This window comes from Taeniopygia guttata, chromosome 35 (genome assembly GCF_048771995.1).
Source record: "Taeniopygia guttata chromosome 35, bTaeGut7.mat, whole genome shotgun sequence".
NCBI lineage: Eukaryota > Metazoa > Chordata > Aves > Passeriformes > Estrildidae > Taeniopygia > Taeniopygia guttata.
In genome coordinates this window covers 3,514,910-3,541,237 of record NC_133060.1, presented here as the reverse complement: position 1 = coordinate 3,541,237, position 26,328 = coordinate 3,514,910, and the positions used below count along the sequence as shown (strand labels likewise).

The following is a 26,328-nucleotide window of genomic DNA, read 5'->3' as shown; positions in this document are numbered from 1 at the left end:
AAGCTGTAGTTCTCTATCCATTGCCTACAATACCCAAATAGTCCTAATGCCTGCCGAATTTGCCTCTTAGTGACAGGCATAGGTAATTCCAGAATTCCTTTAATACGCTCTGGATCTAATATCTTCTGGCCGTTAAACAGATAATGTCCCAGATATTTCACTTTTTCCTCCACAAATTGTAACTTTTCTTGTGATACCCGTAGTCCCTTTTGTGCAAGAAAGTTTAGGAGTCGAATGGTTTCTTTCTTTACATTCTCCTTATTATTCCCTGCTATGAGCAGATCATCTACATATTGTAACAGCACATTTCCCGTTTGTACCTGATATTCTGTTAAGAGTTCTTCTAGAGCCTGTCCAAACAGATTAGGGGATTCAGTGAACCCTTGGGGGAGCACGGTCCATCTTAATTGCTGTCTCCGGCCCGTCTCTATGTCTTCCCATTCAAAAGCAAAATAATTACGGCATTCTTCTGCCAGCGGACAGGCCCAAAAGGCATCATTTAAATCAATCACACTATACCAGGAATTATGTGGTCCTAGTTTGCTTAGCAATGTATATGGATTTGCTACTACAGGGAACCAAGTGATAGTTCTTTTGTTTATTTCCCTTAGATCATGTACGAGCCGATATTTCCCATTAGGTTTTTTTACAGGCAAAATGGGGGTGTTAAAGGGTGACATACAAGGCTCTAAGACTCCTTGTGCCAACAATCGATCAATTTCTGGCTTCAATCCTCTCCGTCCTTCTAAGGATATGGGATACTGCCTTACTTTCACAGGTATGTGGGGTTCGGAAATTTGGATTTTAATCGGTGGCATTTCCAGTCTACTAATTGTGTCCGGAGAGTACCAGACATTGGGGTTAATTTGTTTTTGATCATCCACAGTCAAAGGATAAGCAGATACTGCCAACTCTTGATTTTTTACTTTAATTTCTAATTGCAGTTCAACAATTAAATCTCGTCCTAACAGATTAAATTCTGTTTCAGGGACGAGCAAGAGTTCACCTATTCCAAATTTATTTTCAGTTTCGAATACCACATTTTTGATTTTACTTACCTTAAAGGGTTCCCCTTTTGCCCCAATTACTTGTACCTTTTCAGGGGAAACTTTATATCCCTCAGGTATTTGCTTAATAGTTGATTTCTCAGCCCCAGTGTCTACCAAAAAGGTGAACTCTTGTTTATGGGGACCTATTTTTAATTTTATCAAGGGCTCATGGTGGCTCCGGTCCCCTAAAATATAGAGCCCCTGACTTTCCTATTCCGTTTTCAAATTTTCCTCGTCCCTGATCCTTTCTCTGCAATTCTTCTTTATATGTCCCTTCTTTCCACAGTAAAAACAAGATCTCTGTTCCTTTTCTATTACTACCTTTCCTTGTTTCATCCTAGCAGATCTGTGTTCACCAGTTCGCCCTTTGCGATCCTCTCTGACCGCTGCTACCATCATTCTTACTTGTCGCTTGCTGCTCTCTTCTTCCCGCCTTACGTAGACTTTCTGAGCTTCCCTCAATAATTCATCCAACCCTCTATTCTGCCAGTCCTCTAACTTTTCAATCTTCTTTCTGATATCTTCCCATGATTTTGCCACAAACTGAGTTTTGAGGAGCGCTTGTCCTAAAGGGTCGTTTGGATTTACCCCAGAGTACAGCTGAAGGGCTTTCCTCAGCCGTTCCAGCCACTCAGTAGGGCTTTCATCTTTCTTTTGCATTTCATTAAATGCTTTATTGAATATTCTGCCCACGGGGTGCTGCTTCTCTAATTCCCTGAATTACTATAGTTCTCAGGTCCTGCATGTGAGTTCTATGCGCCGGATCCTGATTATTCCAATTAGGTCTTTGGAGTGGCCATTTAATATCTGCTTGAGGTCCCTGGGCATGCTGAGCATCCCACAGTCTCATTCCTGCTCGTCTAATCATATCTCTTTCCTCGGTAGTAAATAATTGACCAAGGATAGATTGCATCTCATCCCAAGTATAAAGGTTTGGTCCCAAAAATTGATCTAGTCTTTCTGCTACTCCGAGTGGGTCCTCAACTAAATTTCCCATCTCGGTTCTTTTAAAATCTCGTAAGTCGGCAGAATTTAAGGGTACAGAAATATATCCAACCACAGGTTGAGGTCCTCCCATAGGTACTTCCCTTAGGGGGTACATCTGAGCTGCCCCTCTTTGACTTCTAGTTACATGTCTAGAAGGGGGTGGGGACCCTTGTTCGGATTCTGGTGGGGGAGTGGGCGCTCTGGGGACCTCTGGAGGGGCTGCGGGAACAGGAGGAGGAATATAAGGAGGGTGGGTTAGAAGGGTTTCGTCTAACTCTTCCTTCTTTTTCTGGTGTTTAGTTTTTATTTCACTCAACGGATAAAGTCTAGCCCCCGGTCTTTCTAGCCACACTTCCGCATATTGACTCTCCTCCGGGTTAAAGAATTTTTTATTATTAACCCAGAGGTTTAATTGCTGTCTTACCCAATCTTCTTCTGACCCATAAACTGGCCAAATGACATTTTTAGAAATCTTCTTCCCTCCCCATATCTTAGTACAATATTCTATCATTTTTTGCTTATCTTTCCCTAGGGTTCCAGGGAAATACTTCCAATTATCTAAGATATATGCCAGAGGGGTATTCTTAGGTACAGAGGGTACCCCCCCCATGGGAGTCGAAGGCTTGCTGCCCTTCGCCCCCATCTTCTGGAATATCCACAAACACACACTCACTCGCTCCTCTTGTTCCTGGCCCAGTCCCTCGCGGGAGATGGAAAACGCAGTACTTAAGAGTCCACACTTGCTTGGTTCAGTATATCGAACCTCTCATTCGTTATATTCCACGAAACCCAATCCCGCCCGAACGGCAAACCCGCAAACAATTTCGCCGCGAACAATTTCGCTCTGTGAATAATTTCGCAATATACTTACGCGTCCTGCATCTTTGTCCGGACTCCCGTGCACAGAATTTTTATGGGGTTTTACCGGTTTTTTCCTTTGTTCATTATCCTAGATTTTAGGTTCGTCGGTAAGGTTGGGGTAAGCTGTTGATCACGGGGCCGCGAAATGTCGCGGGGCGCCTTTCCCCGGAGGATCAAAAGCCCACCCTTCCTTATCCGAGTCACAGCACCAGAAACTGTTATAAATTTGCGCCACAACGGAACATAATCCAATTAAGAATTTTATTAATTTACAGCAAGTAGGATATGAACAAGGGTAACAGCGCTGGGCAGTAGACAGAACTTCAAAAACCAAAGCTCCACTGACTGCTACCTTGATTCGCTCAAACGGTCTCCTTTTATTCCAATTTCTTCTTTTGTCTCCCTGGAATTTGCAAGCCAATTCCTGCCGTTATCTTGTGTTTGTATAAGCAGTCTCTGGTGTGAATGGTTGTTGTGATCTTATCTTGCATCAGCTGTGTCCGTTGTCTGTTTGCATACCTCCGTGGCCTAACCTTATCTCAATAGAGAATACCTCAGTCTGTATTTTTCTCACAGTTGTCTAACCTTTACATATATCTTAATAAACAATATCTCAATCTGTAGTTTCTCACACCAGATATATTTATAGAAATGTAATGGAACAGTTCATACTGAGTGCTATCACACAGCACTTACAGGATGGCCAGGGTACCAGACCCAGGCAGCATGGGTTTACACAGGGCAGATCATGTCTGAGCAACCCGGTCTCCTTCTATGACCAGGTGACCCACTTGGTGGCTGCAGGCAGGGCTGTCTGTGGATGTTGGCTATTTAGACTTCAGCAAGGCCTTTGATGCTGTCTCCCACAGCACACTCCTGGAAAAGCTGCAGCCCACGGCTGGGCCAGGAGCGCTCTGTGCTGGGTTAGGAACTGGCTGGATGGCCGGCCCAGAGAGCGGTGGTGAGCGGTGCTGCATCCAGCTGGGGACAGGCACCAGTGGTGTCCCTCAGGGCTCTGTGCTGGGACCAGTTCTATTGAATATTTTTATAGACGACAGGGATGAGGGCATTGAGTCCTTCATTGGTCAATTTGCAGAAATACTAAGCTGGGAGCTTGTGTTGATCTGTTGGAAGGAAGGAGGGCTCTGCAGAGAGATTTGGATCGATTGGACGGATGGGCAGAGTCCAACAGCATGAAGTTTACTAAGTCTAAGTGCCGAGTTCTGCATTTTGGACACAAAAATCCCCGACAGCATTACAGGTTGGGGACAGTGTGTCTGGACAGTGTCCAGGCAGAAAGGGACCCGGGGGTGCTGGTGGACAGCCGGGTGGATATGAGCCAGCAATGTGCCTCGGTGGCCAAGAAGGCCAACGGCTCCTGGCCTGCATTAGGAATTGTGTGACCGGCAGGAGCAGGGAGGTCATTCTCCCCCTGTACTCGGCGCTGGTGAGACCGCACCTTGAGTGCTGTGTCCAGTTCTGGGCCCTCAGTTCAGGAAGGACATTGAGATGCTTGAGCACGTCCAGAGGAGGCAACGAGGCTGGTGAGGGGCTGGGAACACAAGCCCTGTGAGGAATGTTTGAGGGAGTTGGGGTTGTTCAGCCTGGAGAAGAGGAGGCTCAGAGGTGACCTTACTGCTCTCTACAGCTCCTGAAGGGAGGCTGCAGACAGGTGGGGGTCGGTCTCTTCCACCGGGCAGCAACTGGCAGAACAAGAGGACACAGCCTCAAGCTTTGTCAGGGAAGGTTTAGGTTGGATATTAGGAAAATTTTTTCACTGAAAGAATAATAAAATACTGGAATTGTCTTCCTAGGGAGGTGGTGGAATCACTATCTCTGGATATGTTTAAAAAAAGACTGGATTTGGCACTTGGTGCTATAGTCTGGTTGTGGTGTTAGGGCACAGGTTGGACTTGATGATCTTAGAGGTCTCTTCCAACCTCATTATTCTGTGATACCGTGATTAAAAAATAAAGTTGTTTCCTTTTACTCTCTTAATCTTAATAAGAGTGCGTGAGTTATTTTGTGTCCTGGTGCAACAGTGTGACATCACAGTGGCTGTGTAACCTCACAGAGATCAGTGTCACATCACAGAGATGTCTGTGTGACATCACAGGGTCAGTGTGACATCACAGAGATGTCAGTGTGACATCACAGGGGCAATATGACATCCCATAGATGTCTGTGTGACATCACAGGGGTGTGTGACATCACAGGAAGGCTGTGTAATTTCACCCTGCACTTTTAAATGCTTTAAAGTTCTTTTAAAAGTTTTCTATTCCTCCTAATGTTTACATATTTCTACTAGAGTTCTCATGCACTGTTCATGTAAATAATAATTGTTGTACTTTCTTCCTTACAAGGAGAGAGAATTGATGCAGTGTTAGTTTAACCAGTGAAGTTAGAGAAGTAGTAATTACATCCTCCAATCCATTGCCGCTTTAAAAATTTCATATATTACATAAAGCAAAAATAAAAGTTACTTCCTTTTTCTCTTTTAATCTTAATATGACGATGTGAGTTATTTTGTGTCCTAGTGCAAGAGTGTGACATCACAGGGGCTCTGTGACATCACAGAGACCTGTGTGACATCAAAGGAACAGTGTGACATCACAGAGATATCCGTGTGACATCAAAGAGAGCTGTGTGTCATCACAGGGGCTGTGTGACATCACAGATATGTCTGTGTGACATCACAGGGGCAATATGACATCACAGATATGTCAGAGTGACATCACAGGAGGTCGTGTGATGTCACAGGGTCAGTGTGACATCACAGAGATGTCCATGTGACATCACAAAAAGTGGTGTGATGTCACAGCTGCTGTGTGACATCACAGAGATGTTCGTGTGACATCAGAGATAGAGGTATGACATCACAGGGGCAATATGACATCACAGAAATGTCTGTGTGGCATCACAGGGTGTTGTGTGACATCACAGAGATGTCCGAATGACATCAGAGAGAGCTGTGTGTCAGCACAGGGTCAATATGACATCCCATAGATGTCTGTGTGACATCACAGGGGTGTGTGACATCACAGGAAGGCTGTGTAATTTCACCCTGCTCTTGTAAATGCTTTAAAGTTTTCTTAAAAGTTTTCTCTGCCTCCTAATGTTTACATATTTGTACTAGAGTTCTCATGCACTGTTCATGTAAATAATAATTGTTGTACTTTCTTCCTTATAAGAAGAGAGAATTGATGCAGTGTTAGTTTAACCAGTGAAGTTAGAGAAGTAGATAGGTCCAAAGGCCAAATGGACTGTTGGATCTCACCCCAATGTATGGTTCATCCCACACCTGTAACCCTCCCCTGAAGCATCAGGTGTCTGTGACCCCATTGGCCCAGGTCTTGTTCCAGCCCACCTTGAAACCCCCTGATAAGGAGTCTCTGAGGAGCCAGACGCCCTCTTGGAATTTCCCCTCTCTTGGAATTTCCCCCCTCTTGGAACTCCCCTTCTCCTGGAACTCCCCTTCTCCTGGAACTCCCCTTCTCCTGGAACTCCCCCCCTCTTGGAACTTCCACCCTCTCCTGGAGCATCCTCTTGTCTCTCTCTCCCCCTTGTCTCTCCCTCCCCACTCCCTCAGGCCCTGCCCCGTGCTGCGTCTGGCAGCTCCACGCAGGACCTTTCCCCCTCTGTAACAAACCTGATATTCTAAGAGCAGCCTTCAGAGATCTCTCGTCTCCATCCATCCAAACCCTCCTGGAGCACAGCGTCCCCGCACCTCTCTGCCACACAACCTGGCAGCAGCCTGGGCCAGTTCCCCTCTGCCTGAGCGTGCCAGGCAGCAGACGGGGCTGGGACAAGTCCCTCCCAGCTGTCCCTGTTTGTGTGCCAGAAGCCTCTAAGGGTGGGGTGGGGGGCACAAACCAGGGCCCCTCAGAGGCTCACAGGGAGGCCCCACAGCCCCTCCTGCCCACAGCCAAATCTCTCCAGACTGCTCTGCCAGGGCTGGCAGCCTTGGGTTCCTCTGCCAGCATTGCATGGCTCTGTACCCTGCATTGCTCTACTTCAATTCTTTTGCTGTTAGGTAAAACAGAACACACCACCAAGTTCCAAAACAGGGCAACAGAGACAGTCAGAAAACAGAGCACCCAAGAGGTGGAGGTATTCAGTTTTGTGAAGAACAGGCCCCAGGGAGACTTTATTGCCGCTTTCCAAGACTTCAGAGTGGCTTTGAAGAAAGTGGGGGACACCTTTTTTAACAGGGCCAGTTACAATAGAATGTGGGTGAACAGTTTTAAACACAAAGGGGATCTAATCAGAGTAGGTCTAAGGAAGAACTGGTTTACTCGGTGCATGGTGCCACTCTGGCACACTTTGTCCCAGGACTTGTAGGTGCCCATCCCTGGAACCATCCCAGGTCAGGTGGGACAGGGCTCTGAGCAACCTGATCTCTTTAAAGATGTCCCTGCTCATTGCAGGACACTTGGACCAGAGGACTTTACAGAGGCCTGCCAGCCCAGCCCAGCCCAGCACTGCTCAGCATTTTCATTTGAAGAGCACCAAGAGTGGAGGAGGTGAGGAGGAAGGGGGCTCATCTGATGCCTCGGGCCTCACTGGAGGAGGAGCCCATCCCTCGGACACTCTTTCACCTGCAGCCCCTTTGCGTTTTACCTGCAGGAGCTCGTCGGCAGACCAGCGCCGCTCCTCGTCTCTCTGCAGGCAGCAGCTCAGGAAGTCACGCTGCCAAGCCGAGAGGAGCTTGGGCTGCCGCAGCTGAGGCGTCCCTGCTGTGGCTCTCAGGTGTTTAGTCTGGAGAAAAAGGGAACACGAGGCTCCACCTGCTTCTTTCCCATCTGTAACTGCTCTCCAGAGCCCATTGTTTAACCTCCATTCTGCAGTGGCAGTTTCTGCCCTGGCAGAGACCCAGGGATGACTTTCCTTTACCAACAAAAAACCCAAACTCTGATGCAGCCACAGCTTTGCCAACATCCTGCCAATCTTGCCTTGGCAGCCGATTTCATTGACTGACCTAGTTAGTGGGAGCTACATCAGCAAAAGCACATTTCCTTCTCTGAGGAGTCACACCAGCTGGACAGCCTTTTTGGAAGGGGGACTTTGCTATGTTAACTAATTCCAAGGATTAGTACATGAAAGGCATCTCTGCAGTGCTTGTTGATCCCTTAAGCACAGTTGCCATAGAACAAGACTCATCAAGTTTTTAGTCCTGCTCTTGAAAACTATGGTAATTGGAAGAAAAGAAAGGAAATCCATCAGTTAATCCCCAGGTAAAGAAACAAACATTTACAATCCCATATTCAACACAGACACATTAAGATGCATGCACAAATGTATTGGGATGAAAATGCCTGCTTGGGCACACAGGAGCCACCTGCAGCTCTGTCTCTCAGCAGTCTAAAAATTTCATCTTCCCTTATGCAGCAAAAGAAAAACTTTTCCTGCTCAGAAAAAGGAGAAATGCCATCCCTATGGACACCCTCTGCTCATTTGCCTACTCAAGTCAATGCATGAGTGGTAGGCCCATCCCAGAAAATGCCAGGAAACAAACAGGAGGTTTTGGCAGGCTCTCCCCCTCACCAGGCTCCGGCTTGGTGACGTGGAGAACGTGGCTTGGGCTATGAGAGAAACACGGCCACTAAGTGTTTCAGCAACACTGCACAAGAAGCAGAAGGGACTCTGTGGCCTTGAAGCCTCATGCCCAGGTTTCAGGCATGTTTCCCAGTGAGCAGAAACTGCACAGGGGGTTAAGTTCCTCTCTAGAAACCACTGTTTTGGAAACTTTGCTGGGTTTGGGGTTCTTTCCTTCATTTCTGGAAGGATAACACCAGTTCTAAGATGCTCGTTTCTGCTATTGGGGTCATCTACACAGACAAAAGAACTGGAACCGCTTATAACCCAAAGGAAAGTGTTGCCTGAGAATGGGGTTTGTTTGCATGTGGTAAGGCTTGAGTTCCACACTGATGCAACCAAAACTGCAGCAGATGCTGATGTGTTGCAGGGACATTTTTAGGTGGAAGTAGTTCCAGCAGATGGCAATGGGATTTTGTCCAAAGGCACGCAGAACACGGGGCAGGTGAGAAAGACAAGCGGGATCAGTATTTGCTCCTTACCGTGGCAGGACTTTGGTTCCAGTAAGGAACATTTTGTTCTACCATTTCAATTCCCACAATTCCAAAAGACCATATGTCCACTTTGGGGCCATATGGTTCACGCATCAGCACTTCAGGCGCCATCCACCAAGGAGTCCCGGCTACCGAGGACGGTCTCTTCTCCTCAGGGCCGAGCTCAACAGAGATGCCAAAATCAGCTGAGGGGAAAGCAAAATACTGGTTTTATTTGAATTCTGTGCAATTAGGAAATTGAGCAAAGGAATTCCCCAGTAGAAGTTTGAGAACGTGCTGTTGAATGTCCTGGACAACTGTCCCTGCTCTGTTTCCTCAGGACTTTAGCCAAAGAAATATGGTATTGGTGACTTTAAAAATCCCCACATTTTTTACACTGCCTTCAGCAGTGGCTTTTGTTCTTTGGAAGCTTTAGACTTGTAACTGCCTCCCTCTGGAAGGGACACACACAGAGCAATGCCACTCTTGGCTGCTTGTTCCTCGTCATACCTCTGTGCACATTGCAACCGTGCCATCAGCTCACAGTGGGGGGGTCCCTGCACTGCCCCCAGCACCATTTTTGGGGAGCTGGCAGTCACCCAAAGCAGCCCCTCACCCCACATCCCTGGAACACTGCACCTGACCAAGGATATACTGACCCAGCTTGACAGAGCCGTCGGCTCCGAAAAGGATGTTGCTGCTCTTCACATCTCGGTGGATTACGTGGTTTGAGGGAAGAAAATCCAGTCCTTGCAGGCACTGAGAGAGAAAACAGAAACAGGAGGGCAAAAATGAGCGCTGTGATTCCATGGCACGAGAAAAGAAACAAAGAATCTAAAAGATGCCCTGTGCGGGGGAATGGCGAGTAATGGCAGAACGCAGCGCCATTGAGAGGAAGAGCTGCTGCTCCAACACTTGCAGAGCAGGACCTTTCTAAGGAAAGGCATGCCAGCTTTTGAAAGAGCAACAGCACCTGCTGTTGTTGTACACTGTCCCCTGCAAACCAGCCAGGATGACTGCTGCTGCAGTGGGTGTGCTCAGAAGCAAAGCGCATTTTGGCTGCACTACTATGGGTTTTAGCTGAGGACTGAGGGAAATGAGTCTCCCCTTTTTCCTTTGCTGTTCGTTTCAAATCCTGCTACCAGCACCTTTGCTTTTACAAGCAAGGAATGCAGTGAAGACAGGCAAAGGTTTAAGGAGGCAAGATGGAGAACAGCAAATACAAGAGGCAGAGTGAGAATACAACAGCAGGAGATAAGAGTACAAGAACAGAGTACAGTGAGTGCGAGGGCACTGGCAGGCATTTCACTTGAGATGCTTTTACTTGCCCATAGCATACCAGCAATGCAGAAACAAAGCTTTATACATGAAACCTCTCCTGTTCTGAGCCCCTGTTTCCCAGACAATCCTGCCCAAACCCTTGGAAGCACAGGTGGGATTGCTGACCTCCTGACTGATGGATGCTATGTCACCTTCACACAGGCAGGTCTTGCTGATGACATCGCTCAGAGTGCCTCCGTCCATGTACTGCATGACCAGCCAGAGTTCCTCACCCAGAAGGTAGCTGAAAGAAGGAAACAAGGGCACGGGGATGAACGTACATGGCTACATTGCTGTTTGGAAAAGACAGGGGTTGATTCTTGTTTTCAGGTCCCTTTGAGACAAAGGCAGAATCAAAGCAATAGACATTCCCTCTTGGCTGTGTGTTGTTTGCAATCTGTGCAGTCTCAAGGAGAAAAGAACAGCTGTGAAAAAGGAGATGTCTTAGATGGCCAGCAAGCGGAAAGTGTGGTTTAGTAACAGCCCAGATAAAAAGCCTGTCACGCATGGTGTTTCTGGAAATAAGCACCTAGTCTTCCTGGCATGCATAGCAATGGAAAAGAAGGGCAACAATCCAAGGGAAATCAGCTTTAGGATGGTTCATCAGCATTTAAGAAACTTTAAAAAATCTATCCCAAAAAAATGTGGAGGCAGTGAACTTAGAGGGTATTAACTTAGTAAGATATAGATGATCCAGGTTTTGAATAATTTCTGAATAATTTTCGAACTACGTGCGCCAGGGAAGACTCATGCAGACAAGATGCACTCTCTTCTCATCCATTGGAGATGAGTAGAGAAATATTAATACAGAATAATTAACAGCTCTACTTTCTAGAAGTGACCAAAGTGGGTTTTTAACCTCTCGTGTTTGCTGTATGTAAACACACATTCATGGGATAAGTCCATGACCACTCACCTGTCTAAATAATTCACAACACTGGGACTCCTATGCCTCTTCATGATACTGATTTCATTAACGGTTACTTGCTTCCTCTTCAATCCTTTAAGTCTTATTTTCTTTATGGCCACCTAAAATGACACTGAAAATCAGTAACTTGAGAAGTTGGTGGCACGAGACCACAAGGCACATGGAGCGAGTGATTTTGCAATGACGCAGCCGATCTGTGCCAAACTGCCTCGTGATTAGGCACTGCAGGAACTGGAACTGACATTGCAACAGCCCATTGCTCCGCGCCCTTGGAGGCCAGTTACAGGACACGGGGCCACTGAGGTTTTGCCGTGTCCACTTGCTAACAGTGGTGTCTCAGCTATCACTCACAAACCTCTGAGCACACTCCCTGCTGCTTTGTATGGGATTCAGAAGAAGTGATCCATGCCTCAATACTCTGTGGATACAACTTGGGCTATGGCTTTTAGGGATGCCTTGCAGATCTCTCCCTGTGTGCAGTTCCCAAGTGCAGCACTGCAGGTGGCTGAGGAACTGCCAGTAACTTTCAGATGCATTTTCTGGCAGGCAGAGATGAGAATTCAGGACTCGGAAGCTGTCGCCCCAAAGAGCAGTGAGATGCTCTAAAGCACCACCTTTGTTTTAGCAATTGAGAGCGAGTGAGCACATCCTTCTCCGAAATGAACTGCTGCCCTCTGGGCCTTCTTTTTGGCAGCTGAGAAGGACAAAGACTGTCCCAAATGTATTTTGCAGGCTGGCACCAGTCTGTGCTTCCTTTGCCTTTTCAGCACAGCTCTACCCAAAGCTCTGGCCACAGCTGCCCACACCAGAGGAGAAAGCCCCTCGGGTGCAGCAGAGTCTGCGGGGGCTGTTGACATGTACCTCTCCTCCTGTGGCTTTGTTGAGTGCTCTAACCACATGTCCAAAAGTCCTAGAAACAAAACAGAAGCAGAGAAAGGAGAAGCTGTTTATTTCTTAGAGTGAAAGCCAGCCCACACAGGAGATCTCTGCTGTAAATGCCTAAAACTTGCAGGATGCAGGAGGGCTCTGTCAGAAGGCAGATGATGTATTTTCCTCTCAAATGCATGGGCAGTGCCTGGGCCGGTTGCTGAAGTGTTGGGGTTTACTGCCTCAGCTCCTAAAGGGAATTTATTCTTTCATTTTGGGTTTCAGTTTCTAAACTGTGTGGTTCCTATCCTGACCATGCAATATTTCCTTCCACAAACCATGGGAAAGAAATGTTCCTGAGAACTGTTATTTCACAGCTTTGATAGGGGGTAGGTTGCTCTTTCAGGCAAGCAAGGTTCTTCTTTTTTCATTAGTGTGGCAGTGTGATTTTGAGACATACAAAAACGCTAAAGAAGTTAACACAGAGCTGTCCCACACTTGAGAGACAAAGAGATCTTCCAGGTCCTGTTCCTTGATGCAGGCAAGACCTCAGCAGCATGGAGATGTCTCTGACAATGCTTTCTGAGCACACACACAAATTCTGAGCAGCACTGAAGCGATGGGACAATCTATCCCCAGTATCTGAACACGTTTGCAGCTGGCCTGAGTTCACACTGGATAGATCTTCCAGTGAAACACCTGATAAACCAGCAAAACATCTGGCCCATGGTTGTGTAGAAGTAACTGTGGCTGGACTAACCCCTTGCCAATATCTTCCAGTTCAGTGTATTTCATCCTGGGATTTTCCATGTTCACCATTTTCCTCCCGTTGTCCAGGCTAAAGCTCCCTCAGCACCTCCTCCTTGGCCTTGCACTCCACAGCCTTCCCCAGCTCCCGTGTCCTTCTCTGCACAGGCTCCAGCCCCTCGAGGACTTTCTGCTTCAGAGGGGCCCACAAGTGGACACAGCACTCCCAGCCATGGCCGCAGCGCTGCCCAGCCCAGGGGGACGGTCACTGCCCTGCTCCTGCTGCCCCACTGCTGCTGACACAGGCCAGGGCATCCTTGGCCTTCTTGGCCACCTGGCCACACACTGGCCCACCTTCAGCTGCACTTGACCAGCACCCCTGCGTCCTTTTGGCCCACGCAGCTCCCCCACCACAAAGTTGCCCGCTTGACTTCAAATAGAGCATCCCCAGTTCCAAGATGTCCTTCCTCTTCTCAGCAACACAAGACAGCAGTCAAGGACTTGCAGCTTCCCCCCCACCCTGGGCACTAATGCCATTCCCAAAGCTGCAGGCTGTGTGCAGCTGTCCCTGCAGGATGGCCCCAGGGCAGAGCCCAGCCGGGCTCCCCCTGCAGCCCCTGAAGCTTGGGGCAGGCAGTGGTCCCAGAGCTGAGGTTCACGGGGAGCACCCGCAGCTGTGCCTCGCACTCTGTTGCCGTGTCACCGTGCAGGCTGGCTTGTACGGGGTGAATGTACCAACCCTGGTTTGACTGACAGGGGCCTGGCCCATCACAGCTCTCCCAAGGCTGCAGGCATTCCCCAGGCCAGAATCTGAAGGGGCACAGAGATCAGACCAGTGAAATCATCCAGACTGGGTTTTTCAAAGGCCCTTTAGAAGGAAGGGCTTGAGAATAAACGTGCTCTGTTTGCCACAGGAACATCGGGGTGAGTGGTCTCTTTGGCTCCAACCCACTTTCCTCCCCGAGCCAACGTTACCCACTCCCTCACACGTCCCCCCCGTGCCTTCCCACTGCCTTGTCCTGTCAGGGCTTCCGCAGCCCCTCATCCCTTCGTGGCCCCGTCCCCACAGGCTCTCCCCAGCCCGGCCAACCTCCCCGGCAGCAGCGCCGCAGCCCCACAGGAGCTCCAGAGGAGCCCATCCAGAGGCACCTGGGAGCCCTCAGCAATCCAGGCAGCAACACACGGGCAGGAGGACACGGATGGCGCTTCCTGCCTGGGACAGGGCTTGTGGCCATCTCCAGGCACCGGTCTCACAGAGATCCCCACAGCTCCAGCCCCTGCCCATCTGCTCTGTGGGCAGCACAAAGGCTTTGGCAGAACCACCAAAGGCCAAGGGGCTTCTGGCCATTTTCCCTGCAACCCTGCATGCCTGGGCAGCTTGCTGAGCCCAGGATCCCTTTTGTCCCTCTTCCCCTAGGCCCTGCAGAACCTGGGCAGCAAAAGAAAGATCCTGGGAGTCTGTTTATTACAACACATCCTATATTTATATGCTAAAGTAAAACAAAAAGACAGAAAGAACAATCTTAAAGAAACGAAACATTCCTGCTGGCTCGGGCGGCCCCAGCAGACAGAGCCTCTGGGATCAGCTCTCTGCAGAGCTCCAGCAGCGCAGCCAGCCGAGCCCTGACAGACGAGGCCGTCTCCTCCATGCCCTGCGGAGCCGATCATGCAGGTTGTCAAAGATGGAGTATGGAGCTCTCTCTGCTTCCTGGAGGATGTACAATGTTTGAATTGCCAGGCTTCCGACAGGGACACTGATGTCATTTTCCATGCCTTCAAGGGCTGAAAGAGAGAGGAACAGAGCCATGGTCAGTTCCCACATCTGAGGGGACCCGAGGGGACTCTGTGCCAGGGCCATCCCAGCTGGCTCTGGCCACGGCCAGCAGGGAGCAGGGACCAGCTGGATCAGCCCGAAGCTGCTGGCCACGAATCCCCCAGGTGCCCTGAAACCTCTGTGTGCTCTGCCCACGCCGGCCCTGGTCCGCACAGGGAGCAGAGCCCTCCGCAGCCAGGGCAGGGCTCGCAGCTCCCTGCCAGGCACCGCTGGCAGCCCGCTGCCCTCACTCACCCTCAGAGATGAGCTGGAGTTCTTCCTTCCTCCCCCTCAGGTACCGCCCGGCCGTCCCTGGGAACACAGAGCCTGTCAGGCCCGGTGGCACAGCTCCCTGCCAGCGGCGCTGCCAGCCCTGTGCCCACACGGCCTCCTGGCCCGGCTCGTGGCTCACCCATGAACCTGACGGCCGCCTCTCGCAGGGGCTCCTGTGGGCTCTGCAGGTAGGGCAGGGCCCGGCGCAGGTGCTCGGCCACGCTGCTGCTGTCCTCTGCCAGCTGCAGAGAGCGGCAGGAGGGAAGGGTTGGCCCCGCAGCCCCGCCGGGCCGGGGCTCCATGGGCACCCGGCTCGGGCCGCAGGAGCCTGGAGCAGAGCCCGCGCGGCCTCGGGCTGCAGCAGCGGGCAGGGGCACAGCTGCCAGCCCGCACACCGAGCACCGCGCTCAGGGGGCTTCTCCAGGCTGGGGCTGCGGCTTCCCGGCCCTCCTTACCAGGCACTCGGTGAACTTCCACAGCTTCTGGTTCTTCAGCAGCTTTTCGAGATCCCTCTGCTTCAGGAACTCGGCCGCACAAAGCAGCGTTTCCTGAGAAGCCTGGAGAGCAGCAGAGACGCGGAGGTGGCCCCACAGCCCAGGGCGCAGGACCCGTCCCTGTGCCAGGGCCTGGAGGAGGCTGCAGCCTGCGAGGTGCCAGGGCAGGAGGCAGCCCAGCCCCTGCCAGGGGAACAGCAGCAGCTGCCGAGTCCTCACCTCTGCCACTCGCTGGTTCTCATCATGGCAGTGGAAGGAGAGTGGCAGCAGGCTCTGGCGCACGTGTGCCTTCAGGGCCTTTTTTTCCTCTTCCGGAAAACGATCCAGCATGTCTCGGAAGATAAACATGGAGCTCAACTGCACCTGGCTATCCTCCTGTATGAAAGGAAGGAAGAAAGACCTCAGCGTCAGCTGCTTCAGGCCCAGCTGGGCACAGCCTGTAAGTGCACAGGGCACAAAGTGTGCGGGTAGCACCCGCTGGCCGTGGCTGGAGGCGCAGAGCCTTACGTTGTCAAAGAGTGGCAGGAGCGCCTCAGCCAGCTGCAGGGCGAGGGTGCTGGTCATTGGGGCCTCTTTGTAGAGAAATACAGCTCTGAGGAGAACCGCGGTCATCCTGAGCATGACGCCGTCATTTTCCTGCAGGAGCTCCACGAGCCTTTCATGCAGGCTCCACATCCTTCTGGCCATCTACTTGTGGAACACAAGTGTGTGAAACACCATCCTGCTGCCACAGGGCCCAGGGGCCAAAGGCCTGTGCCAAAGCACTGGGGCAGCTGCAGCAGGAGGCAGGAGAGCTGGCAGCAGCTGCCTCAGTGCCCCAAGGCCAGCCGAGCCCCAGGGACTGCCTTCCCCAGCCCCACGCTGGCAGCACGGCTTCAGCCCCTGCGCTCTTCTCACCGAGGCACTGGTGGTGCCGAGCACCACGAGGCCTCTGAGTGCCAAGCGACGCCTCCCCCTGCACTCGCTCTGCAGGTTCTTTGACAAGAACTCCAGGACGCTGTCACGGCATTCACTCAGGTTCAGGCGCTCCAGGACCTGAAAGGCACAGGGCAGTGACGGGGGAGCGGCCGGCGGGAGCCCAGAACCGCACAGGGCCGGGCCCAGGCAGCAGCACAGGGCGCGGGCTCCGTCCCAGGCACTGCGGCCAAGAGAGGGCAGAGAGCCGGGAGGCAGCTGAGCGAGGCAGCGCTGGCCTTCAGGCTCACCTCCACAAGGAACGCCAGGGCGGCCAAATCCCGGCATGGCGTGTCTTTGCTGAGCAGCCCGAGCAGCTGGAATGCAATCACGGAACACACGGCTTCGGATGCGCGGCGCATTTCTCTGACAGGAGGAAATAGGAGCCAAACCCCTGAGCCAGTGGGGGCAATCCTCTCCCAGGACTGCCTCCCCGAGGTCTGGCCTTTCTCCAGCACCCTGCAAGGGGCAGCTGAGCCCTCTGGGAGGTTGCTGCTCTTGGGCACGCTCCTCTCCCAGCCTTTTGCAGCCTCCTTGGCCGTCCCTTGGTGACAAGGCCTTCTGGCCCACGGCCACGGGGACTGTGTGGGGCACCTGGGGCGCAGGGCACACATGCCGGGGACAGGTGGGGAGCAGGGGGTCTCACCTGGCCAGCACGCCCACAGCACAGTGGTGGGTGTCAGCACAGAGCAGTGTGTCCCAGCCACCCTTGTCTTCCATGGCCACCACCACATCCTCATAGTGCAGTCGGCAGAGCAGGGCCTTCAGGGTCTGCTCTGCAAAGCTGTGCGCAGAGCAAAGCCCAGGTCACGCTGGGGGCACTGGCCCCTGCCCAGGGATGTGGCAAGGACAGGAGGACTGGCATGGAGCACCTGCTGGGGTTGGTGGCAAGGCCATGTTGCTGCTGGCATCCCTCCCAGAAGGTATCGACCTCCTCTGGCATATCCAGAGTGCTGAAGAGCACTTGGAAGAGCAGATGCACAAAGAGGCAGGGGAAACACACGGTGACTACATGTGGCACACAGGGCAGCTGGAGGATCTTCCACATCACCACGGTTGCCTGCAAAGGACAGAGCAGCCCGAGACAGCGCAGCCCGAGACAGCGCTCAGTGCCGAGGTGTCCATGTGGCAGGGCCCAGTACGGGAGGGAGAGGCCCGGAGAGACGCAGGGGGAGCACCGAAGGGGGAGCACCGGGCCTGGTGGCCCTGAAGCTGTCCCGAGGCCAGGTTTCAGCCCAGCGCCTGAGGCAGGGAGACGCCGTGGGGGAGGGAGGATGGAGAGCTGCTGGAGGGGTGGCCTTGGGGCCAGCAAAGGCAGAAACTTACAGCCAGGGCAAGGACAGCCGTGTGGTCCCCATCGGAGGTGCACGTGCTGTGCTCTGGCCAGCGCCCCAGCACCTCGAGGAGTACGAGCATGGCCGGCTCTGCAGTCCTGGGCGAGCACATGATGCTCTTCCACATGGCCAAAGCAGCTCTGTGGGGTCAGAGCTCTGTCTCAGAGGAGTCTGGGACACAGCAGCGTGGCCTGGGTGGCAGCGGGGAGCTGAGCTGCTCTGCCAGCCCTGCCTCTGCCCACTGCCCCTCACTGGCAGCACGCAGGCAGCCCAGCCCTGTGGGGACTGGCCCCTGAGGGGCAGGGGGGAAGCATGGCAGCGCGCTGGGGGGCTGGCAGGGGCCAGGGCTGGCAAAGGGAGCAGCCAGAGGGCCTTTGAATTCTCTGTTTGTCAGACACCTGGGACAGGCTGTACAGGGTGAAGGGCTGCTGAGCCCTCTGGGCAGGTGGGCCCCGTACCTGTCACACACTGGGGCCACACGCAGGAGAGCCATCACCACGTCAGAGGGCTGTGCCTCTGTCAGATCCAGAAGGGGCCTGTACAGATTGTACTCAGGAAACTCATTGGCCACCAGCCACTGGTGGATGTACCTCACCATGGCCGGCACCTGGAGAAGGCAGGGGAGACTTGGAAAGCTGCCAGAGGAAGGAATGTGCCCAGCTGCCCCAGAGAAGTGCTTCCCTTGCCACCACACTGCCACAGCCTCAAAGGCTTCCAGGGAGCAGCAGGCGTGGCTTGGGAGGCCACGTAACTGCTGGGAGGAGAAAAGCCAGGCCACAGGCTGCTCACTTGCTTTGGGCTGGAAGGACCCTCCTCCACAAGCATATCCAGCAGGGCAGCACTGGTCTTGGTTTTGAAGATGGGAGAGTACGCTCTGACCACAGTGCCCACGACGCTGCTCTCTTCCTCCCGAATCCTCTTCATGAATTTGCAAACCATCTGTAGCAGAAGGGCAAGAAGCCCGGGATGTTGCATGGAGTGCTCCGAGCACAGTGCTGGGCTGAGCAGTGCCAGCAGGCCCAGCCCAGGTGGGGATGGCTGCAGGTACCTGCGCTGTTCTGCGGAAGCGGCCACGGGTGCGTTCCTGCTCTCGTGTGCGCTGCACGGCTGCACCTGGCAAAGAGCGAGCGCAGCCCGAGCTGAGGGGCTGCGGGAGAGGCCGGAGAACACAGCCCAGCCCTGCGCTGCCCAGGCAGGGACAGCCCCGCGACGCCCCAGGGCATGGAGCACGGCTGTGGGGTGTCTGCCCGGCCCCTATTCCATCCTGTCCATGGGCATGGCCCCAGGGGATGGGATGGGATGGGATGGGATGGGATGGGATGGGATGGCATGGCATGGCATGGCATGGCATGGCATGGCATGGCATGGCATGGCATGGCATGGCATGGCATGGCATGGGGCCAAGCTGGCTGCAGGCACCAGCCCTGTGGCCCAGCTCTGCCACTCACCCTTCTGCAGTGGCTGGAACTGCTCCACCTCTTCAGGCTGCTGTGCTGGGGAAGCTCCAGGGCCTTCTTTCTCCTCCTTCCCCCAGGCCAGCTTGGGCACGCTCGCAGGTCTGTGCTCTACGTCACTGCCTGGATTCATGGCTACTTGCAGAAGGTGAAAAGGAAAAGGTCCGAGTCAGCAAGTGCTGCAGTCGTGCCTTGAGGGCACCTGCAAGAGTGAAGTCTTGGCAAGGCTACAGGACAGCAAGTCCTGCACTCTGGTCTTGGGGGCTCCAGCCACAAGGACAGGAGACTCCTGTCAAGGACAGTGCAAAGCAAATGCCACGGTCTGCCCTCGAGGGCAGCTGCAGAAGAGATGCCTTGGGAAGGCCAGGGGTCACCAAGTGCTCTGGTCTGGCCACAAGCTCACCTGCAGGAGTAATACCTCGGGAAAGCTCCGGGTCAGCAAGGAACGAGTGGCTGTGCTAATGCTCCTTACAGCACCGCTCTCTCCGTCCTGTCTCGTCGCGTGCACAGAGCACTGTGGAGTGGCCTTGTCACTGCCAACACCTATGCCACAGCATGTCACAAAGGGCCCTTGGATACCCTGTCCCGTTCCATTCCACGGTGACCATGCTGCATAATGTCACAAAGGGCCCTTGGATACCCTGTCCCGTTCCATTCCACGGTGACCATGCTGCACCGTGTCACAAAGGGCCCTTGGATACCCTGTCCCGTTCCATTCCACGGTGACCATGCTGCACCGTGTCACAAAGGGCCCTTGGATACCCTGTCCCGTTCCATTCCATGGTGACCATGCTGCACCGTGTCACAAAGGGCCCTTGGATACCCTGTCCCGTTCCATTCCACGGTGACCATGCTGCATCATGTCACAAAGGGCCCTTGCATGCACTGCCACCTGCCCTGGGGCCACCCCCAGCCCCCCAGAGTGGCCCAGGTTGGAAGGAATGCCTTGCCCCAGGTGTGTCAGACAGCCCAACAGGATCTTTAGGAACGGCTCAGACCATCAGCAAACGCTGCCCTGCTCTGCGGGCTCAGAGCAGCAGGAGCCCCCAGGGCTGCCGACGCAGCCGCGGCGGGAAGGGCACGGGGCCTAGCACAGAAGCTGGCACGGCCTCCTCGGGACACGTCCCACATGGTGGCCATCCTAAGCACGGCCGTGTGACACAGACCAGGAACGTGTGGGCCAGGGCAGGAATGCTGCTCTGAGCCTGGGGCCCGGGGAGCGCTGACATCAGCCGCTGAGGCACAGTCCCCGCCGAAGCAGAGTTCCCCCGAGCCCTGGCAGCACCGGTGCCCGTCTGCTGCCCCAGAAACCTGTGCCCCAAAAGGGCTTCTCTGCCAGAGGGCAGCCAAAGCTGGTGTGTGTTGCAGCATTTTTCAGAGAAAGAGGACATGAGTTATGAGATTTGAGCTACTCCAGCCTAGGCCCCAGATTTGGGCCTTGTGAGGCCTTCAAGCCTCTGACGCAGTTAGAAATTCAGAGCTTGGGGCACAGATAGAAATAGTATTAAGGTGTGACGGGGACCACTGGGCTGTCTGGGTGTGAATTAGTATACGTTTATAGTGTAAGGCTCAAGCCACTTTAAGGAAAAGGTAAACATTGTTAGCCTAGCAATCAGAGTGCCTTTGTTTCTGTAAACTATGTAGAAGCTTATATAAACTACCATCTTATCTCGAATAAACGGAGAACGTTTGATTAACCACATTGGTTCAGATCTGCGTTTGTCTTGTCCATTTTCCCATTTTCCTGAGATTCCCTGGCTTTTGGTGTGCATTGGGGGCTGTGCTCCGTCCTACAGGGGCTGTTGGTAGCAGCACCTGGAGCAGCTGGTGGCAACACTTGGTGCGTGTCAGATGTTGTTGCTCCTTCCCGGAATGATTCTTTCATGGAAGGGATTAGCAGCAGCACAGAAACACCAACAGCTACTCAACTTCACAGGACAAAGAGAATCTACCGAAACACTGTCATGTTTCCTTGTGCTTTTGCGTCTTTCTTGCACTCTAAAAGAAAAAGGATTGGCCCAAGCCCTGCTATTCAAATCTCCAGCTGCTGTGTGTCTTCCTGTGGCAGCTCACGTGCAAACACAACTGGCTGCCTGCTCAGCTCGGCACTGGACAGCCACAAACAGGGAGGGCCCTGGTGAACATCTCTTTGGTCTGGTGGGGCAGCGAGGGCACAGGAGACAAAGACTGCTCCTCCCGAGTTCATGGGGCAACAGAGAGATTCTATTTCCCAAGCCCCCCCTCACACAGGGCATTTGAAAGACCAGGCCTGGAAGCTCTCATTGGTTTGAGCTCCACGCCCCTTCAGGTTCTGGCCCATGAGATGCCTGCAGTTTTGGGAGATATTTGATTGGTCAAGAGCCCTGTCAATCATGGTAACATCTCACCCTTCTTTTCTTTATAAAATTCTGTGTATTGTTCTCTGTCACCCATCTGCAAGGGCCCTTTGCAAACATGGTGACAGAGGACAGCGTGCATCTAATTTACACTGGAGCTGCAGCATTCCCCTCCAGGAACTGTTAGGGGAGAACTCAGGCCACAGACATAATGCTTCTCGGTTACAAATTGAACTTATCTCTAAAAGCAGAAAGCTATTTAACCCTGAGCCCATTTAGCCCTTAGAGAAAAACACAATTTTAAAAAACAATCTTTAAGCACTTGATCCCTTGGAGAAAAACCAAACTCGCAGAAAACAGTCTGTAAACAGAAAAACTGTTTGTAAACATGAGAAATAATTTGGAAACAAATCAAGTCCATCTATGAACTGTCCATGAGGCAGGTGATCATTTGTAATGTTGTCTGTGGTTTCCAGTGTCCATATTTTAGGCAGCTGTATTGTACTATTGTAGGATTTATTGTAAAACATGAGAACAGACTCAGAGGGGAGGAGGGTGTACCCTCAATCCAACCCCTTTCCCCTTTTTTCTTTGTATAATAAATAATAATAGGAAGAGAACATGGATTTTGAATACTAGTAACTTATTCAAAGTTTCATCCAGGCTTACTGATAAAATTTTTCTTTACCAGCCAGGTTCAGGGCGAAGAACTTGATTGGGAGATGTTTTGATCAGAGCAAGGAACTTGTTTGGGAGATATTTTCTGTATTTCTCTTTTATCTAGTGCAAACCATATATTCTTTTCCCTTTGTTAGAAGTTAGAAATTTTTTTATTGACTTTAATAGCTGACCTTTAACTTTTAAATAGATGACAAGTGGCAGAATTTCAGTGAAAAAACTTTGCAACTGCAATTTGCTTATGATAAATCCATGTTCTATGTGTACCTCAGTGGATATTCTTTGAATCATACCAGTTTATCTTGAAGCAATGCAAGAAGAATTACTAGAATATTAAGAAAAGACATATACACATACTAGGACTTCTTTAAGACAATGATTTACTAAAATATGAATATCGATCTAATATCGATATCCAACTGAGACAGACAAAAACTCTCTAAGAGTTTAAAGTTAGAAAGTGTATATTTATTGAGACAGCCGGGCAGTACCTGGGACAATTCCCTAATTCACACTGCAAAAATCACAGGTATTACAAAGCTTTTTTATTGACAGAAGTCTTGAATACACAAAATATGAATGCATATTCATATCCCTGTCACTTCCTCTGCTCTGCTTCATATGCTAATTGGCAGAAAGGCTATTAAGCATGTGTAGTTCTGTTCCCTGAAATGAGTCGGGGGTCCATTTTGGGGAGGGGTCTCCAAAATGAAGAAGTAAAATAAGTCTTCCTCGTTCTGACCTTTCTGCCTTTCCCATGCACACGTGACAAATGAATCCTTGCCGTTTTCCTGTGCTTAATGGATTCCTAAAGTAGGGGAAGTCTGCAACTGTTTTTGTGTCCCTGAAATCTGTTTGTCACATTCTGTTTCTCATGATAAGCACAGCTACCCAAACATAAAGCTGACAAGCAATGAGTTAATAGATCCTGGATATCTTATCTAAGATCCAGCTACTGTTAACTATGAACAAAGTCCATTTATCTACTTCCGCTGAGTCAGCAACATCTAATTTAACTATCATCTTAACTTTCCTAAAATTCTTAATTCTTCCAAATTAATGTCTCACCGGGAATGGGGACAGGGAATGGGAATGGGCACAGGGAATGGGGAATGGGAATGGAGACAGGGACTGGGAGTGGTGACAGAGACAGGGAATGGGGACAGGGAAGGGGAATGGGGACAGGGAATGGGACTGGGAATGGGGACAGGGACAGGGAATACGGTACAGGGATCGAGAATGGGGTCCGGATTGGGATGGGAACAGGACGGGAACGGGACGGGGGGACATGGGAACAGGCAGGGGCAAGGGGAGTATGGAAGGGGAGTAAGGAATGGGGCAGCCACTGCAGGGGGACAAGGCGTTGGGATGGGGGCACATGGGGACAGTTCCAGGGCAGGGGGTCCTTGACCAGCTGCCCAGAACCTCCACCAGGGTCTCCCAGTGCAACTGGAGCTGCTCAGCCTGGGGTGCCCAAAGCCCTGAGCAACTCCCAGGTCCCTCCCAGGAACCCTCAAGTCCCTCAAACACAGCATCCCCCACATCCCCTGCAAGATCCCCCCATGTCCCCATCCTTGTCTTAGCTCAACATGTTTATCATCAGTGTCACAGCGGGGCAGCTCTCAGTGTCCCCAGCAGGTCACAGTGTCCAGTGCAGCCCGTGCCAGCGGTCACTGCGCACACGGGGCAGGCTGGGCTGGACAGGGGACGGGGCAGAAACGCAGCCCCGGGACTGGGGTCTCTCCCTGCCTCTGGGGCCCAGCCCCTGCTGGGAGCGCCTTGGGCAGGGCACGGGGCTGCTGCTGGGCCAGGGGGACAGGCCATGCCCCCTGTCCCCTGCTGCTGGGCCATGGGGACAGGCCGTGCCCCCTGTCCCCTGCTGCTGGGCCAGGGGGACAGGCCGTGCCCCCTGTCCCCTGCTGCTGGGCCAGGGGGACAGGCCGTGCCCCCTGTCCCTGCTGCTGTGCCAGGGGGACAGGCTGTGCCCCCTGACAGCTGCCCAGGCCCCTCTGATGCCTGTCCCTCGTCCCTGTGGCTCCTGTTCCCACCACTCCCCACCACCTTCACTCCCTCCATCAAAGCCCCACTCAACCCCTTCACAGTGAGCTCTGGAACGAAAGAAAGAATGAAGGAAAGGAAATGTTGTCTGTTCACCCTGGCTGGATGTCAGGCACCCACCAAAGCTGCTCTCTCACTCCCCTCCAGAGGTGGACAGGAGAGAGAAAACAGAATGAAGGCTTCATGGATTGAGCTAAGGACTTGGACAGATCACTCAGCAAATGCCATCATGGGCAAAACATTTTCAAAATTGGAGATATTAATGGAATTTATTGCTATCTGGATCAGGGCAGGATAGTGAGAAGTAAAACAAAGCTTTAAAAAGCACCTTCTGCCCTTCCCTCCCTCCTTCCCAGCTCTACCTCCCCCCGCAGTGGGTGCAGGGAGACGGAATGGGGGCTCAGGTCAGTTCATCCCCTCTTGTTTCTCCTGCTGCTCGGGGAGAGGAGTTGTTCCCTGCTGTGCCAGGGGTCCCTCCTGGAGACACTTCTCCATGAACTTCTCCACAGTGAGTTCATCCCACGGACAGCAGTTCTCCACAAACTGCTGCAGCGTGGCTCGCTCCTCCATGGGCTCACAGGTCCTGGCAGGGCCCTGCTCCAGCGTGGGCTCCTCTCCAGGGGTTTGCAGGTCCCTGCCAGGTCCCTGCTCCAGCACAGGTTTCTCACGGGGTCGCAGCCTCCGCTCAGGCATCCCCCTGCTCCGGCACGGGCTCCTGCAGGCGCTGCAGGTGCATCTCTGCCCTCCGTGCCCTCCATGGGCTGCAGGGCCCAGCTGCCTCACCAGGGACTGCCCAGGGAATCTCAGGGCAATCAGCTCCAGCAGCTGGAGCAGCTCCTGCCCCTCCTGCGCTGGGGCCGGGCAGGGGTGCCTGAGGCGCGGCGCAGCATCGGCCCCGCTGAGGGCATCGCGGTTCCCCCGCAGCACAGCGGCGCCCCTGTGCCCCTGGAGCTGGCGCTGCTGTGGATGGTGTCGTGCCCTGGCTTTCCCAGCATCGTGCGGCTCCTGGGCTGGTTCGAGCTGCCCGACGGCTTCGCGCTGGTCACGGAGCGTCCGCAGCGCTGCCAGGACCTCTGGTACTCGCTGGCCGAGCGGGGGTTCCTGACGGAGCCCGTGGCGCGGGGGCTGTTCCGCCAGGGGCTGGAGGCCGTGCGGCGCTGCTCCAGCCGCGGCGTCCTGCACCGCGACATCAAGGCCCAGAACGTCCTCGTCAACCTGGCCACGGGCGAGGCGAAGCTCATTGACTTCGGGTGCGGCACGATCCTCCAGGACACGTTCTACACACGGATGTCAGGTGAGCCCAATGCTGGGGCCCAGCCAGGCAGCAGAGGTTCCCCCTTTGCTGGCAGAGGGGGAAGAGGGAGGGGGAAATCTTCTTCAGCCGGCTGCAGCCAAGTTACTTTTCAGCAGGGCAGGGGCTGGCTGTTGTGGAACGGGAGCTGGCTGGGAGGGAGGAAGGGAGGGAGCAGCATCAGCCTGATGAGCTGTGCCTGTGTCCCATACAGCCCACTGGAGTGGATCCTCTTTGGCTGCTACCATGGCCGGCCAGCCACCATCTGGTCCCTGGGTATCCTGCTCTATGACATGGTCTGTGGGCACCTTCCTTTCCACACAAACGAGGACATCGTCCGGGGCCAGCTCTTCTTCCCTCCCCGGGTGTCTCAAGGTGGGGATGTGCCTTCAAGGCTCGGGAGGAAGAATGGGGCTGGGAGGGGGCAGCTGGCACATAAGCGCCCCGCTCCTGCAGCTAGTGAGGAGGCTGATCTCCTGGGCTTAGCTGGAGGAGGTGGCACGTGTGCCTCTGTGCTGTTCTCATCCGGAAGGGAGGATCAACGGAAAGCTTTTGGCTGCAGCTCTGAGCACTTCTAGTGTGGCCTGGGCACCGAGGAATGTGGGAGAGCGTGGACAGGAGCCTTGTCCCGCTGAGCGGTCGTGTCTGGTTTGTCACTGCAGAGTGCCAGTGCCTCATCAGGTGGTGTTTATCCATGGACCCCACAGACAGGCCCTCACTGGAAGACCTTTTTGAGCATTCTTGGCTGCAGGAGCCCTGCCTGGCCCAAGAGACAGCAGAGATCCATTGCTCCGCTCAGTAGGATCCAGAAGCCCA

At 53.0% G+C, this 26,328-nt stretch overlaps 1 protein-coding gene across 1 annotated transcript; it reads left to right on the top strand.

Annotated features, from left to right (window-relative positions):
• Nucleotides 1-11,765: 11,765 nt before the first annotated feature.
• On the top strand, nucleotides 11,766-26,314 carry LOC140681366 (serine/threonine-protein kinase pim-1-like). The gene is made up of 4 exons (XM_072921025.1): nucleotides 11,766-11,805; nucleotides 25,087-25,510; nucleotides 25,706-25,887; nucleotides 26,175-26,314. Exons 1-4 carry the CDS (start codon nucleotides 11,766-11,768, stop codon nucleotides 26,312-26,314), a joined length of 786 nt encoding a protein of 261 aa, XP_072777126.1.
• The last annotated feature ends 14 nt before the right edge of the window (nucleotides 26,315-26,328 follow it).